General features: G+C 38.8%; 2 protein-coding genes and 1 long non-coding RNA gene across 3 annotated transcripts; 2 read left to right on the forward strand and 1 right to left on the reverse strand.

Annotated features, from left to right (window-relative positions):
- Window positions 1-23: 23 nt before the first annotated feature.
- Window positions 24-673, reverse strand: LOC111612341. The gene is made up of 2 exons (XR_002754567.1): window positions 635-673; window positions 24-365 (listed from the first exon to the last, which is right to left on the reverse strand). It is a non-coding gene; the product is annotated as an uncharacterized LOC111612341 (long non-coding RNA).
- Window positions 674-2,382: 1,709 nt separating this feature from the next.
- On the forward strand, window positions 2,383-4,314 carry LOC102222809 (nuclear factor 7, ovary-like). Its single transcript, XM_023353557.1, has 2 exons — window positions 2,383-2,549; window positions 2,622-4,314. Exon 2 carries the CDS (start codon window positions 2,629-2,631, stop codon window positions 4,006-4,008), a length of 1,380 nt encoding a protein of 459 aa, XP_023209325.1. The 5' UTR covers window positions 2,383-2,549; window positions 2,622-2,628; the 3' UTR covers window positions 4,009-4,314.
- Window positions 4,315-6,994: 2,680 nt separating this feature from the next.
- dnase1l3 (deoxyribonuclease 1 like 3) lies at window positions 6,995-14,211 on the forward strand. The gene is made up of 10 exons (XM_005811642.3): window positions 6,995-7,073; window positions 7,887-7,972; window positions 8,116-8,204; window positions 9,062-9,139; window positions 10,223-10,335; window positions 10,455-10,567; window positions 11,630-11,787; window positions 11,995-12,091; window positions 12,422-12,488; window positions 13,701-14,211. The coding sequence occupies exons 2-10, from the start codon at window positions 7,892-7,894 to the stop codon at window positions 13,802-13,804; spliced, it is 900 nt and encodes a 299-aa protein (XP_005811699.1). The 5' UTR covers window positions 6,995-7,073; window positions 7,887-7,891; the 3' UTR covers window positions 13,805-14,211.
- The last annotated feature ends 1,850 nt before the right edge of the window (window positions 14,212-16,061 follow it).

Raw genomic sequence — 16,061 nt, forward strand, 5'->3', positions numbered from 1 at the left:
ACATGGACTTTGGGATTCAAAACTCCCCTGGGTTTGGGCTTTATTAAGGTCAAATGCATAACAACAAAACAAAATGCTAACTATTTAACTTGTCAAACCTGTTCAGTTATGACACTGTTTAGTGTTTGTGTGCGACCTTCAAATTTGGATTCTTGTTTGTTTATAAGTCCGCCATGTTTTTCAGTTTGATATAGTTTTCGACACATGATTCCCAGCTCTGTGGATGTGCTAGGCCACACTGTCTCTGGAGGTTCTCAAAATGTGCCTGAAGGTGTTCATCTCCACATTGAATGTTGTTAGTCTCTGTCACAAACTGTCCCAATTGCTCCTGGGAGACTGGGAAACCACAGTCTGTTCCACCAAACCTAGGAATAAAAGAAGCACAGTAAACATTTAGTTATATTTACATTTCTTCACTAAACTGTTACTGCTCTGACTATTGTTGTAACCTGTCTAAATGATTAATTGTATTTAAATTTACATTTTAGAAATTGTCATCTGAAATGTTTAGAATAAAAAGTGGCATACTGTTAACACATTGTTCATTATTTTTGTTTTGGCAAATTCTTTTTTAGAGTTCCCAAAGAGGTTTTAAATTAACCAGATGATGAAGACAAAAACAACAAAAAATGACCTGTGAGGTAGATCAGGGGTCCCCAAACTTTCTCCTGTGAGGGCCACATAACTTGTCCCTTCTCTGATGGGGGCCGGGTCAGTTTGTAACAGAAAAAGTGTGACGATTGTAAGAGTGCTAAACATAAAAATGTATTGTTTTTCAGAAAGCACAATCAAATAACCTTTTCTGGATTCTTCAGAGAACAAAAGTCAGGAAATAACACTATTTATGAAATAAATAATAACCAAATAACACTGGGTTCCCCACATAAAAAAAAGGGTTAGGGTCAATTATATGCATGTATAAAATAGTTACTAACTAGTAGTTAATAATAAATAAAGTTCATTACTAAGGAACATTTATTTTATTGCAAAAGTCCAACTTATCAAATAAAAATGCACATATATGAAAATACTCTGGTATTGTTCAGGGGGCCGGACCAAATGTGGAGGCGGGCCGCATCTGGCCCGCGGGCCGTAGTTTGGGGACCACTGAAGTAGATGATACATCACATCTGGTTTACCAGATGGACAGCAAGATTGTTTAACAGGTCTTATGGTATGTTTATTCCACCTGTCCTTGCATTCATCAAGATCTCTCTGTAGCATATCCATGAAGACAAACCGCACAAGGCATGTGTGGTCATGACTTCCATTGAAGAGATGTCTTTCCTTCAAATCGTTCATGAGATCCATCCAGAACTGAGATCTACAATAAACCAAAATTATAAGATAATTATATCAGCAGAAAGTAATAGGACTAGTTTCTATGTCATGAAAATATTTAAATATATGTTGACCTACAAAGTTAAATATAATGTAAGCAGACATCAACTGTTGAGCTTCTGATTCATCCATTTCAAATGTTACACTATAAAATTAAGTTGTATATGGCACAAAAACATAATAATATCTTTTTACTGCCCAACACCAGGGAAATTAAGTTGGCACAGTAAAAATGTTACACAATTCAAACAATTAAGTTCACACCAAAATAGAATCTGTGTAAAAACTGAGTAACATACAGTACAGTAAGGGCAAAAGTTCTGTGCTGTTATTAAAAGTAGCTTATAAATAGTCTACTCTACAAAACTATGTGCAGTTAGGCATGATAATTTTAAAAAATATTTAAAAAAATAGAATAAAACCATATTTATTGAGATAAACAGCTGGGATATATATCTAAAAAAAGTGTGGCTTGTTAAACCAAAAGTACTTCATGAATATGTGCGACATCAAACGCGTTGCTAATTCAAATCCAGTAAACCATATTAAACTTACTTATCCAAATCACTGTGCGTTGCTATTTTCTTTTGTAATTTAATTTAATCCCTATGTACGTCTTGGGGAGCGACCGCCCTTTACATGTGACAGTTATCTGCGGCGACAGAAACATAAACAATACGGGGAGGAGGGAGATGCGGATGTTGTTGCTGGGAAAACAGGAACTATTTTGATATGACTGACACAAAGTCTATCACGCTACCCATAAATTATTCTGTTATTCTATAATATTATAAAAGACGGCGTATCTGAAAAGAAATATAGTAATACGTACCTTTACTTTCTTTCAAATTTCTTTCTCTGAATCTTGCATCTGGTCCCATAGAAATGAATACTATTTTCTTTGACTCCCCCTAGTGGTCTGGAGCACTTCCGTTTTCAACACTTTTTGTTTGCTGCATTTCATTCGCTTTTTGCTTGCCGCATTTAATTTGTGCGCGTTTTTTTTTTTGTTTGTTTGCATGTTTTCTCTTTTGCTGCGCATTTGCACCTGTCGGCCACCGTAGCCAACCGCCATAAAAAGGGCAAGAAGACGAAAAAGAAAGTGAAAGTAAAAACCTGGAGCGGCTCCTCCTCTGAGCAGCTGCTGCTTCCTCTTAGACAGAAATTCACTTTTAAATTCACTTCAGGAACAGAAGGAGAGAGACGAGGTCAATCTGGGCAGGAAATGTTTAGCGGCACAAAAACTTCCTGATTTAACTTTCGGTTTGTTCTGCTTGCAGAGAGAAAATGGCTTCCGGCTCCGAGAAGAATCTTTCCTGCCCCATCTGCCACGAAATCTTCACGGATCCTGTGGTTCTGTCGTGCAGCCACAGCTTCTGCCAGGCCTGCGTCCAGTCCTGGTGGAAGGAAAAGCTCATAAACGAGTGTCCGGTTTGCAAGGAAAGGCCGCTGAGCAACCCGCCCATCAGCTCGGCGTTGAGGAATCTGTGTTTAGCGGAAAAAACGAGGCTCTCTGCGGGAGCGGAGCCGGGACTCTGCAGCCAGCACAGCGAGAAGCTGAAGCTGTTCTGCCTGGACCACCAGCAGTCCGTCTGCGTCGTCTGCAGGGACTCCAAAGCTCACAGCAACCACAGGTTTAGACCCATCGACGAGGCGGCGGAGGAGCGCAGGGAGGAGGTCCGGGAGTCCCTCACGGCTCTGCGGGAACAGCTGAAGCTCTTCGAAGAGGCGAAGGGGAGCCGCGACCAAAACGCCAAACACATCAAGAGCCAGAACAGAAACACGGAGAAGCAGATCCGGGATCAGTTCAGGAAGTTTCACCAGCTTCTGCAGGAGGAAGAGGAGGCGCGCATCGCCGCGCTGAGGGAGGAAGAGCGGCAGAAAAGCAAAGCGCTGAGGGAGGAATCGGAAGCTCTGAGCAGGATTATCTCCGATTTCTCCACCACAATCAGAGAGACGGAGAAGCAGCTGAAGGCCGACAGCGTTTCCTTCCTGCGCTCCTACAAAGCCGCCTTAACAACAGCGGAACAGCGCCGCCTGCAGGACGAGCCGGCACCGTCCGCCGGCGCGCTGCTGGACGTGGCAAAACATCTGGGCAACCTGGCCTTCAACATCTGGATCCAGATGAAGGCGGCCGTCTGCTTCTCCGCCGTGGTTCTGGACCCAAACACGGCTCACCCCGAGCTGACCCCGGACGACGACCTGAGCGCCGCGACGCACGGAGAGCGGCTCAAGCTGCCGGACAACCCGGAGCGGTTCGGCTGGTGCCGCGCCGTGCTCGGCTCGGACGGGTTCACTTCCGGGTCGCACAGCTGGGAGGTCGAGGTCGGAGAAGGCGGCGGCTGGGAGGTGGGCGTGGCGGCGGAGTCCGCGGACAGAAAGGGGTCCGTGGGGTCGGGGTCGTGGAGGATCGGTCTGGACGGCGCCTTTCTGGCCTTTTTCCCTCCAGGGAGAAGTTCGGTTCTGTCCGTCAAGCCGCCCCGGAGGATCCGAGTCCAACTGGACTGGGAGAGGGGGAAGCTGTCGTTCTCAGACGCCGATACCGGCGGACACATCCACACCTTCAGCCACTGCTTCACTGAGAAACTGTTTCCGTTTTTCAGCGTCAAGAAGGAGAAAACGCTGAAAATATTAACAACAGCAGTTTCTGCCTCTGTGGGTCAGTGATGGGAGGAAAGTTCAGCAGAGAAGAAATGATCATTACGCACCAAAATATCACCTGGTTTTCTCTCTATTCCTCAAATTATTTCCATTTTCTTTGCCATATTAGGCCAAAGAGGAGAACATTTCCGGCCAAAAGCTCAGAAATGCTCCAATAATAATAATCTCAGAAGTTTTCTAGAAAAAAAACAAGAAAGTTTCTGAGCTTGAGAAGCTGGCAGTTCACTTAAAAACAATTCAGCTCAGAAATATTTACAAAAAGGAAGAACATTTCTGAGTTTAAAAAGTAAAAAACCTGCAAGACATTTTCTAGAAAAATCTTTGGTAAAGAACTCAGATTTTTTTTCTTTAGATTAAACTCAGAAATATTCTAAATAAAAAAACTAAAAAGGAATTTCTGAGCTTGAAAAGTCTAAACTTTCCTATATCTAGAATTGAAATAACACACATGCTGTTTTAAAATCAGCAGGTTTTATTCAAATTCTTCTCGGCTTTGTTGAATCTAGATGATGATATTATGTTTTTAGTTTTCTCTTTTCCATAGAAAAAGCTGCAGATATTTTTCACATTATTTTTTCTAGAATTGTGTAAATGATTCTGAAAATCTGCATATTTGCTCATTTTTTAACCAATCACGTCTAAAAGCTGAAATACTTCGGCACATCGCTACTCGACTCGCTATTGGCTGCCCTTTGAGCAGCAGCCAATCCAGGAGCGGCATTTCTTTTCCTTGGCGCTGATTGGCTGGAGGCCAAATCGCGGTAATAACGACGACTGTAGACGTTAGCTTCTGCTAAGATGGTTTCCACTGTTTACATATTTTATTTATTCAGCATATCAATCTGATAAATAAAAGAGCCTGACATTAAACCATCTTTATTTCTATTTCATAACCATGTGTGTTTTGGGATGAGTTTTATTTATATAATATTGGTACATATCAATATCGTGGGGTAACAATATCGACCCAGATTTTCATATTATTTCATTTGGTAAAAGTTCGTCAGATCATTATTTTCTTGAAATGATCATTTTTCTTTTTTAGGGTTTTGTTCTTGACGTTTTGGCTGAAACATGTTAAACTGACCAAAATAAAATCATTTCTGTGGATTTTTCTTAATGCTTCTGTGGTTTCAAGGCTGACATGAATGTTTAGTTTTTCATTTCAATATAAAGTTATGGTTCTTTGTTTTTTAAAGGGTAAAGAAGCTGATTTCTCTGTGCTGTTGTGTTATTGTATTATAACTCACTGACATTTGACATAACTGACATTTAGTTATGCTAAATCAATGTAATATGGCTAAATGTATTGCTAATAAATACCTACTGTGCAATTAGTCTTATTCTGTATTCTGTTCAAACCTTTATTTACACTTTACAAGCATATATACAGTATTTATGCTTGTAAATATAAAAGGATTTTATGTGACAGACCAGAACAAAGAAAAGTAAAAAGTATTTGGTAAAAAAGCTACTCAAGTCCTGAGTAACTGATCAAAAACAATCATTTAATATTTCAACATTACATCATCATAAGGACTAAAATATAGTTCAGTGGAAATTTTGATGTTTTAGAGACCAAAATGGAAATAATTTGTATAAAAAACTTAAATTACAAAATAAAATCAGGCAAAAGAAATTACATTTCTTTCAACATGAAACTGCAGGTGTGTGTCTGTCTGGTGAGTTTTAGGTTAGAAAATGTTTGTCATTCACTGGGTAGAGAGTAAAGTCTAGTAAAAGTCAAAATAGTCCTAAAAGGTTTATTTGTTCCAAAAAAGTTACTCCAGTAGATGTAAGTAGTTACTGTCCAACTCTTTTCATGACCAGCAGAATCCAGTCCGGTGTAAACCTGTAACAGATGGACCATAAATTGTCTCTAAAGTTATTACGATAAACAATAATACTGTTGTTTTGACACTATTTTCAAGTATTATAATGTTAATAATAACGCAAGGTTACATTCTCAAAGATTAATAAACATTCAATTCTAATGAACATTTAACACTGGAACTGGAGGACATTTTAAATATCCAAAATAAATAAAACAACAAATAAAAGGAATTATGAAGTTTCTTCAAACAAGATTGTTCTTCAAAAATACAGCTGGTTCAGACCAAAACACCAGATTTTTATTTTTTTGGTAGAAAGAGAAAAACAATAAATTATGCAAATGGATAACAAGTTCATTTTAATGTATTATTTGATTGATTTATTGTGACAGAGCTAATCAGGTGAATAAAAATAATTCTACATATTATGAATAGAAAAAAGGCAGCATTTAAAGCACAGAGTTGGACATAACATAATTTTTTAAGTGGTTTGATCAGGGGTGGGCACTCCTGGTCCTCGAGGGCCGGTGTCCTGCAACTTTTAGATGCATCTCTACTTCAACACACCTGAGTCAAATAATGAGGTCGTTAACAGGACTCTGGAGAACTTGACTGCACTTAGGAGGAGATTCAGCTGTTGGATTCAGGTGTGTTGGACCAGGGAGACAGCTAAGAGTTGCAGGACACCGGCCCTCGAGGACCAGGAGTGCCCACCCCTGGGTTTGATGGTTGCAGGTCAGAGTTTAAGTCCAATAAACTCGGCAGATCCAAAACGAAACTGCAATAAACTTGGAGCAAAGAAAACGCTGGTAGAAAATAAGAAGGAACCAGTCAGAGGACAGGTTGACAGCTCCTCTTCAGCTGCTGCTGATTGGCTGGCAGAGAGCAGGTGAAGCACTTAGCCCCGCCCACCGAGGGAAACCTGCAGCTCCATGACAGAGGAAAACAGCCAGATCCCTGACAGAAACTCTCATATTGATGCTGGTTTTCATTTCCAAGGCGCAGATCCTGACAGAAACTAACATTTTTAACACTTTTTATGTTTAGAAACAAACAGATGTTTGAGCAGGAATACAATAAAAGGGCGGGGTTTGTTTTTTACAACATTCCTGCTCTCTGTTTCGAACCTGCCATTGGTTGGCTCTAGACCAATCAAACAGCCGCTTTTCACACAATATATAGTGAAGCCTGCAACATTTATTCAACTCCTCTGGACAAACACAGCAGATTCTCCTGCAGGTGAGAAACAACTTTCTTGTTTAGTTTTTTCTCTAGAGCAGAACGTCTTCAGAACCAGAACTCATTGACTGATCTCCAACAAACCTGATCCAAAAGGCTAAATTACATCCTTAGTGCAGTTATTTGACTGAGGTTTGCTGGTGTTGCTCCATTTTCTGGTACTTATGGTGATAACAGTGAAAGAGGTAATAAATATTTACCCATTTGCAGCATCTTTTCTAGCATCACTGCAAAAACACAAAATCTAATTTCTAGTGCAGATATCTTAGTGCACTTGAAACAAGATAAAACTAACTCATAAGTCATTTTATAGCAAAATATAGAAGCTCATTTCAACTCAACAATCCCTTAATATTGATGAAAACATGTTTTTGCTACTGGCAGATTATTTCACTTATAACATGGGGAAACTAGAAAGTAAGTTATAAAAAAGTTTATCTCGAATCTTTTATGTTCAACAATGCAAGAGAAAGCTAGTCCAGACAAACTCAGCAAGTTCAAACTGGTTTTAGTGGTAAGAGTGTCTGTTTGCCTGGGCCTGCAGCAATGTGCAGACACATCAGTTAATTGCAACAAAAGCTCAACTTCCACGAATCCTGCAAATGTAAAAGTACTGAGAATTGCTGCTCCACTGAAACCAACAAACAAAAGAAGGGCAAGCCAGAAAAAACAAACCCGCCCTGGTTGTTCCCAGGACAGTTTTTCAGCTGTGACAGGTTTGATCTGGGTTTTAAATCCAGATTTAGTTTCTGTAATGTGTATATCTATCAGCTGGAGGCTACAATTGATTTAAAGTTTCTTCTAAACTTCCAGCCACCATGAAAATCGCATCGTTTAACATTCAGAGGCTTGGACTGAAAAAAGTGTCGGACCCCAGCATTCTGAACAACCTGGTTCAGGTAAAAACAAAAACACCTGGTGGTTTGATTTCTGCTTTGGTAAAATGGGTTAAAAGGAAATATTGACATGAATATATTAATCATTTCAACCTGTTTAATGAAATCTGATGAATTAAACTCATTCAATTGTGTTTTTCTGTCAGATTATTTCTCGTTATGACATCATTGTGATCCTGGAGGTTGTGGATGAGACCGGGAAAGCCGTGGATGTTCTGATGGAAGCTCTTAACAAGTCAGTAAAAGTTTAAAACATCGTTTATTCATCTATATATGGACTGTTCCCACTAAATCAAATCAAATCAAATGTTATTTGTATAGCACATTTCAGCAGCAAGGCATTTCAAAGAGCTTTACATCATATCAAACACAGAAACACAATGAAACATAGAATCAATAATCAAAACATGACATTAAGTCAAGCTCCATCAATAAATTTGTAATTGATTACATCTCAAATACAATCCTAAACAGGAGGGTTTTTAGTGGAGTTTCATCCATAAAGGTTTACCTGTTACACTCCTACTGTGTTATATGGAACAAAATACCTGCTGCTATTTTTATTCCCGCTCACAATCGCACAGTTTAAATGGACTGAACTTATATAGCGCTTTCCGTCATTTTGAACACTCAAACCACTAGAGTCACATTCACCCAGTCGCACTCACAAACACACACTTACAAACCGATACGTAGATCGGTAGGCAATTTGGGGTTAAGTGCCTTGCCCAGAGGCACATCAACATGTGGCAGGAGGAAGCTGGCATCGAACCTACAACCTTCCGATCGCAAGATGACTACTCTACCAAAGAGCCACAGTTTGATGTAAACAGCATTTTAATGGGCTTCTGACACCAGGCTCCGTTCACCTCTTTCACAGAGCAGGGACTCCGTCGTCCCTCACGGATTTTTGTGCAATTCTATGGTACCTGTTAGCGTCTAGAATTTACAGGGTTTGTGTTACGCACAAAAAACCATCTTACAGGTCACAAAGGTTGAGCTTCATGTGGATCTGATTCGTCCCCTGCTTTTCCCTGAAAGAAACTTTTCTAATGAAAACACCTTTGTGTGCGTTTTGCTCCGTCCTGAAAGGGAACATCGCTACGAGAAGCAAATCAGCACTCGCCTGGGCAGAACTGACTACAAGGAGCAGTTCCTGTTCCTGTACAGGTGACAGTTCATTCATTCATTCATTCATTCATTCATTAGGAGGATCATTTCATTCAACAACTGCTAGTAAAGATGAGAAAATAACTAAATCTGACTGATCTGAACATCAGTTTATTTAATAAATATTGGCTTCAAACTGAAAATGTTATCTGAGGGGCGTGCCATGGTGGCGTAGCGGTTAGCGCGACCCACATTTGGAGGCCCCAAGTCCTCCACGCGGCTGTCGCGGGTTCGACTCCCGGACCTGGCGATGTTTACCGCATGTCTTCCCCCCTCTCCTGTCAGCCTACTTCATGAAAAGGGACACTAAAGCCCACAAAAAGAGCCCCTGGAGGGGTAATAAAAAAAAGAAAATGTTATCTGAGATCCAGAATTATAATTGTTTTGGGTTTTTCATTATAGTTCAGTTTTATTTTGTTGCAACCGTTTGTATAATTGAGTTATTTTTATTAGTTTTTAGAATGTGTTTGCTATTTTTTATTAGTTATTTGTTAAATATTGTTAAGTTTGAGTTTAGTTTGTACTAGTTATTGTAGTAGTTTTGTTAACGTTTAGGTGCAGAATTCAAAAAGGTGAAAGTATTGTGTTTATTTATACATCAGTTGAGTAATGAATACTCAACAGAAGACATTATTTTTAAAAAACCTATTCAGTTATGTACATTTACATTTTTTCTCTGTTTTTGTGGACTAGCGTAGCTTAGCTTAGCTTAGCGTAGCATAGCGTAGCCAGCAGCAGGAGGATGGAGCGCCGTAATTTACCGACAGCTGATCAAAACTGCTTGTGTGGAGGAAAAAAATCCATTTCACATCAGTTCAAAAGTCTGGAAATAGATTCATAACCAAAAACGAAGATATTTTAGCTCTAATTTCAGTGTTTGTTAGTTTTATAAATGCACAATATAATCCTGGATTGTTACAGTTTCCCCCCGCTAATTATGATTTTTATTTATTTCAGTTAATGTTTTATCAATTTCATTCTTTGGTATTTTCAGTTAGCTATAATAAATCACATGAAACAGGTGATTTTTTTATTTTGGTTTTTTAAATGTTTTGTTTTTAAACTTAATATTTGGGTTATTAGGGTCGGTCTGGTTACTCTGAAGGACTTGTACCAGTCTGACGATAAGAAGACTCAAGGACAGGACGACATTAACAGAGATCCGTACATCCTGCGCTTCAGCTGCCCAAACACAGGTGACAGATAACAAAGGCACTATAATATATACAACCACAGTTTAAAGTGTAATAGGTCAAAAATATCTCAGAGAAATAAATGTAAACTTAACCTGATTCCTGTCTGATTCTCTTGACAGTCCTGGAAGATCTGGTGATGATCCCAGTTCACATCTCACCAAAAGGCGCCGAGATTGAGCTGGATAAACTCTACGACCTTTTCCTGCACATTCAGAAGATGTGGAAGACTGATGTAAGGACTCAATCTAGACAAAAACCTTCTGCAAAAACAGTGAAGGAGTTGAAACATTAAGCAGAAGGAAAATGAAACTGATTAGCTGTTCGATGAAGATCAATCATCTGTAGGGTGACCAGACGTCCTCTTTTTCCCGGACATGTCCTACTTTTCAGACCTAAAAAGATGTCCGGGGGGAATTTAAAAATCGTCCGGGATTTTGGTCAACTGCCTCAAAACACATTACATAGCTTACAGTTCATTGTAGGGCACTGCGCACGGCGCTGCGTGTCACGTAATCCCTGAACCTCGTCAGTGAGGGCAGCCCCCCCCGTCAGGTGTTCTGGTTTCCCCAGCACCCCCCCCCCCCCACCGCACCCCCCGCTGCAGCTTCTCCGGGTTTTCCCAAAGTCAAATATCGTCACCCTAATCATCTGACTGATTAAATATCAGCAGCAGAGCAAAGCTGACATGCACACAATCTGTCATTACTGGTTATACAACAAATATAGTGGAAATTATGATTTTAATTAGCCAATCAAAGTATATTAGGATACAGTCTATAACATAGAAAACTACTACACAACTGAAATTGTTGCAAAGTAAAGTTTGTATCAATGCTCCTCAGTTCTCAAAACACAGGCAGGATAAAAACAGCAGAAATTATGACGTAACATTTTTGAGGAAATTTGTTTAATTCTGCAAAAATATTGCCTAAAACTGTTTGAGTTGAACAGTGACTACTGAAGTCTAATCTTCTTATGTCAGGAGTTAAAACAGCAAGTGTGGAAAATCAATAAGCAGTTTGTGATTTATTAGCTGCATAATGGCTGAGAGACGATGGTCCTGCTACACTGTACAAACCTCTCAGGTCAACTTTCTATTCCAAAGGTTACTGGTCACTTTTCACTAGATATATGCATAAAGTAAATAATTAGGAACCAGGGCTCTTTCTTCCTGGCCGCAGTCTCTGGCCACGCCCTCATTGTCCCTTGGCTCCGCCCACTTTGGATGCAGCGCGATGCTTTCACAAGGTACTTGGTGTAACACCCTAAAAGGTTTCCTTTGTCTCCGCTGCAGAACGTGATGATCCTGGGCGACTTTAACGCCGACGGCTCGTACGTTTCTAAGAAGGAGATGAAAACCATCCGAATCCGCAGCGACAAAAACTTCCACTGGCTGATTGGAGACGATGTGGACACAACGGCCAGCACCAAAAACACCAACACATACGACAGGTACATAAAAACACCCCGCCTCTCAGAATGAACATTAAAATCCACTAAAATTCATAAATTCAAGGTTTAAACAAAGGACGTCATTATAAATACCAAAGCAGAATATGTATTTTAGTGTGTTTGATTATTTTCTGATTGTGTGAGATATCAGAGTGAAGATCCTGCGACTCTCTGCTGTTTGCTTTAATTCTTCTTCTCTTCGTTCAGGATTGTTGTTTACGGAGACAAAATGCTTCAGGCTGTTGTTAAAAATTCTGCTAAGGCCTTCAACTTCCAGGAAGAATACAGACTCTCCAACGAACAGGTTTGTTATTATATATAATCTGATTTAAATGATAAATCAGATTATTTATCATTTAATGTCATTTGCAGACAAACAAAAAGATTACACACAGAAAACACTGAGATAAGTCTGAGACTTCTTCTAGAAACAACCCTCCATGTGTCGCATAACCTGTTTCAAAAATGTATATTTTTTCTATAAAAAGCACAGAAACTATTACAGTTATAAGCAAAACATTTTATTTGTGATAAAGCAGCAAGAATTTTCCGTTTTTGTGCTTGTACCCTCTAGTCCAGATTTACAAAAGAAGCTTTAATAATGTTGATAAAGTTTCATGACTTCCTGCTTTAGGCTCTGAACATAAGCGACCATTATCCAGTGGAGGTGGAGCTGCTGGGGAAAACAGGTGGAGCTGATGGTAAGCTCTCTGCTCAACAATAACAACAATAACCATTTATTTTTATTCTGTCAATAGATGAAAGGTGGTCAACTAAACTGAATAAAACTCATTTAAAGCAATCCCGTGTAGATTTGTTATTAATTGCATAATATTTGAAAGAAATTGCTGCAGTTTAGGGTTAATCTGATCATAAAGTCCTAACAAAAACATTCATGGCAGCTCATTTAAAGCAGTGGCGGTTCCAGACCACATTCACCAGTTGGCGTTTTTCACAGAGCAAACAGGGAAATGTTTCAGAGTTTAATATACTCGGCGAGCCACAGAGACACTTCTAGACGCCCTGTCTACGTTTAAACACTTTAATTTAAAAAAGTTTTGGTTTTGATTTCTCTTAGATCTGTGTTGGTCTTTTTCCTTTTGGTTTGTAGCTGCTTTTGAGTTTTGGTTAATTAGTCTCCCTCCCTCAGTTTCCCAGCTTTCTATCTGCCACAGCTGCTCCACTTCTCCTCCGATTAGCTCGTCTGATTTCCACCCGGTCTCAATATTTAGCTTCTGTTTTTTCATTGTCTTGGTGCTTAGAACAGATAAATAGGCCCAAACTTTTTCCAGCTCAGTAGAAACAAAACTGAAGTTATTTTCTTTGGACCTAAAGAGGAACGGGAAACTAGAGATCCAGCTGACCTCTGACCTTAACATTCAGAGCTACATAAAGACAGTTATAAAGTTGATCTTCTGTTGCCTGAAGAACATTTCCAGGATCAGAGGACTAGTGTCTCAGCAACATCTGGAGAAACTCATCCATGTGTTTCTAACAGTTAGCAGCGTTTCACAGACCTGAATGAAAAGTCAAAACGCTGAACAGAACCGAACCAGAACCAAACATGGAGAAGCAGCAATCAGCTTCTATGGATCACAAATCTGGAACAAACTTCTAGAAAACTGCATAGCAGCCGAAACGCAGAGTTCCTTTAAATCTAGACTAAAAACCCAGATGTTTAGAGTTGCTTTTGAAACATAATCAATGAAACATTGATCAATAATCTGATGTGTATTGAGAAAACGTAAAGGTTTAATTGTATATTCTATGACTTTGTATTTTTTGTTTTTATGATGTGAAACACTTCGAAATGCCTTGTTGCTGAAAGATGCTACACAAATAAACTTGATTGATTTCATTCCTCTTTTCTGATCTTCCTGTGTGAATAAGCAACATATTTTCTTCCTCTGTAGGTCTGAAAGAGAAGGCGGAAGAGCTCGACGTTAAAGACAAGAAACCAAAAGATGAAAAGAAAAAAAATACTGCAGGAAAGGGGAAAGGTAAACCTGGACAATGAAGATGCAGCTCCGCCTAAAGAGGCCGGAGAAACTCGACCGTAACACCGGTTACCTCAGAGAGCTCGTTGACATGAGGGGCCATTTTGAAAAGTATCACAGAGGACAGCATGTAAGAGCAATAACAATAAGTTTAGCACACCTTAGCGCAATATCCACAAGGTTTCTCACACATTTGTAATGGAGCTACTGAAGGAGTGGAGGGCTAATTCAGAAAATGTCTGACATTTTCACTGAGAGGAGAACTCAGTTTTGTTGCCAGTAGTTTAGACATTAATGATCAGGTTATTTTAGGGCTGAAAACAAATGTACACTAGTTTACAAGCTGACTGCTTTACGTTCTGTCCAAATGTCAGACATTCAGTGTTGTCCAATGAACAAATGTAATAAAATATTTACATTAACTTGAGGTGTGTTCTCAGTTTTTTGAGGTGCATTTGTTTATTCTAAGGACAGAAAATTGTAGTTATTACTATTTTTTATTAAAGAAGGTCTGTTTTTCATAATTGCTTAAGGTAAAAAAGAAAAAATATATTTAACCTCTTGCTCTGTCTCAGAAAGTTGTGAGGAAGATGAAAAAAATGTAAAAAATAAATCCAATAATAAGAATAATAAACAAGGAAATAAGAAATCAATAATTGTTTGGCAGCTACCATAAAAGTAAAAGAAACTCAGGATGTAAACTCTAAAATGAAACTGCAATAAACTTGGAGCAAAGAAAACGCTGGTAGAAAATAAGAAGGAACCAGTCAGAGGACAGGTTGACGGCTCCTCTTCAGCTGCTGCTGATTGGCTGGCAGAGAGCAGGTGAAGCGCTTAGCCCCGCCCACCGAGGGAAACCTGCAACTCCATATGAGAAACACAACGCACCCTGATCCCTGACAGAAACTCTCATATTGATGCTGCTTCTATTTTCCTCACAGAATTTAACACTTTTAAAAACTCTTAGTTTTTCATTTTGTCCATCAGTTTTAGTTATGAAAGAGGCGGAGTTTATTTGTTCTGACATTTCTTCTCTTTCGACCAGACAAGCAGCCGGTTTTCACGCTCTGAACATCGTTTTGGTTACATCTCATAACTCCTACATTCGTCCTCATGAGGTTTGATTTGAGCGTTTTGCACAGAAGCCGCAGCAGATTCTCCTGCAGGTGAAAAGCAGATTTCCTGTTTGATTTTTCAGCTCTGGATGCCTGAGAGGCTTTTCATACTTTGATACAAGGAGACAAACATCCTCCTGTTCTCTGGAAAACAGCTGGACACTCCTTCACAGGATTACTAAACAACTTTAACACTTGACACATTACAGAAATGCTTCTGAAGAAGAAAAGCTGTGATTCTTCACTTCAATTTACCTGATTTATTTTAGCAAAAGAGTAAAATCTTCAGGAAGGAGCCAAATGAAATCAAAACATCATATTTCAAAGTTAAAATGTCATTCATGCAAAAAGAGTTTTCAATATTTTAATATTCTTTAAAGCTGCTGCTTTTCTAACTTCCTGTCGCAGATAGCTGCACTTCAGAGTCAACACTGACCTTGCATGAATTACAAGATATTTGCTTTCACTTTGAGGCAGTTTGAGTTTTAAAAAGAAACTAAGCAAGTTAGTTCTGTAGCCCTTCATTTCCTCTGGCACTAATTATCATGAAGGGTTGTGTTTCCTGTTTTATATTGTTATATATAATATAATATAATATAATATAATATAATATAATATAATATAGTTATATTGTTTTATATTGTTAGTGTCTGTTATTTATTGCGTAGTTGTTAGTTTTTGCTTTTTTATTTGAACTATGTGATTTGCATAGTGACGGGTTTGTTTTTTGTGCTTGCTTTCAGCTATTGTGCTAATTCCTGCAAATATACGGTGATGAATTATAATAATGCTGATTAATGTCACTGTAATGATCAAATAAATTAAACAATAACTGGATTTTTTAGCATCTATTTAAGGAAAATGTCTGAATAGTAGATTAGAATAGAGTTGGGAAAAAATAGGAAAATTAATGTGCAGCAGCAGCAAAGTGAAACATGTACTCACAAAGATAAAAGTATTAAGTATATAAAAACAAAATTAAGAATAACATACTGTCCAGTAAGGGCAAAGTAATAACATAAAATGCTGTGTTTACTTATGTAGTTTTTGACTAATATTTAAATTAGTTTCATGTTCTGAAATTCTAAGTATGAAAAACACAAAAAAGGGAATGATGTGGATCACATGCATGACTTACATACACAGACAGACATGTACATTG

This window comes from Xiphophorus maculatus, chromosome 20 (assembly GCF_002775205.1).
Source record: "Xiphophorus maculatus strain JP 163 A chromosome 20, X_maculatus-5.0-male, whole genome shotgun sequence".
In the NCBI taxonomy this organism is placed as follows: Eukaryota; Metazoa; Chordata; class Actinopteri; order Cyprinodontiformes; family Poeciliidae; genus Xiphophorus; species Xiphophorus maculatus.

Bases quoted from the DNA above. Each gene is read 5' to 3' on its own strand.
- LOC102222809 (XM_023353557.1), top strand. From the start codon at position 2,629: ATGGCTTCCGGCTCCGAGAAGAATCTTTCCTGCCCCATCTGCCACGAA.
- dnase1l3 (XM_005811642.3), top strand. From the start codon at position 7,892: ATGAAAATCGCATCGTTTAACATTCAGAGGCTTGGACTGAAAAAAGTG. The intron at 11,788-11,994 runs GTACATAAAAAC...CTCTTCGTTCAG, and splicing joins AACACCAACACATACGACAG to GATTGTTGTTTACGGAGACA. The intron at 12,092-12,421 runs GTTTGTTATTAT...TTCCTGCTTTAG, and splicing joins ACAGACTCTCCAACGAACAG to GCTCTGAACATAAGCGACCA.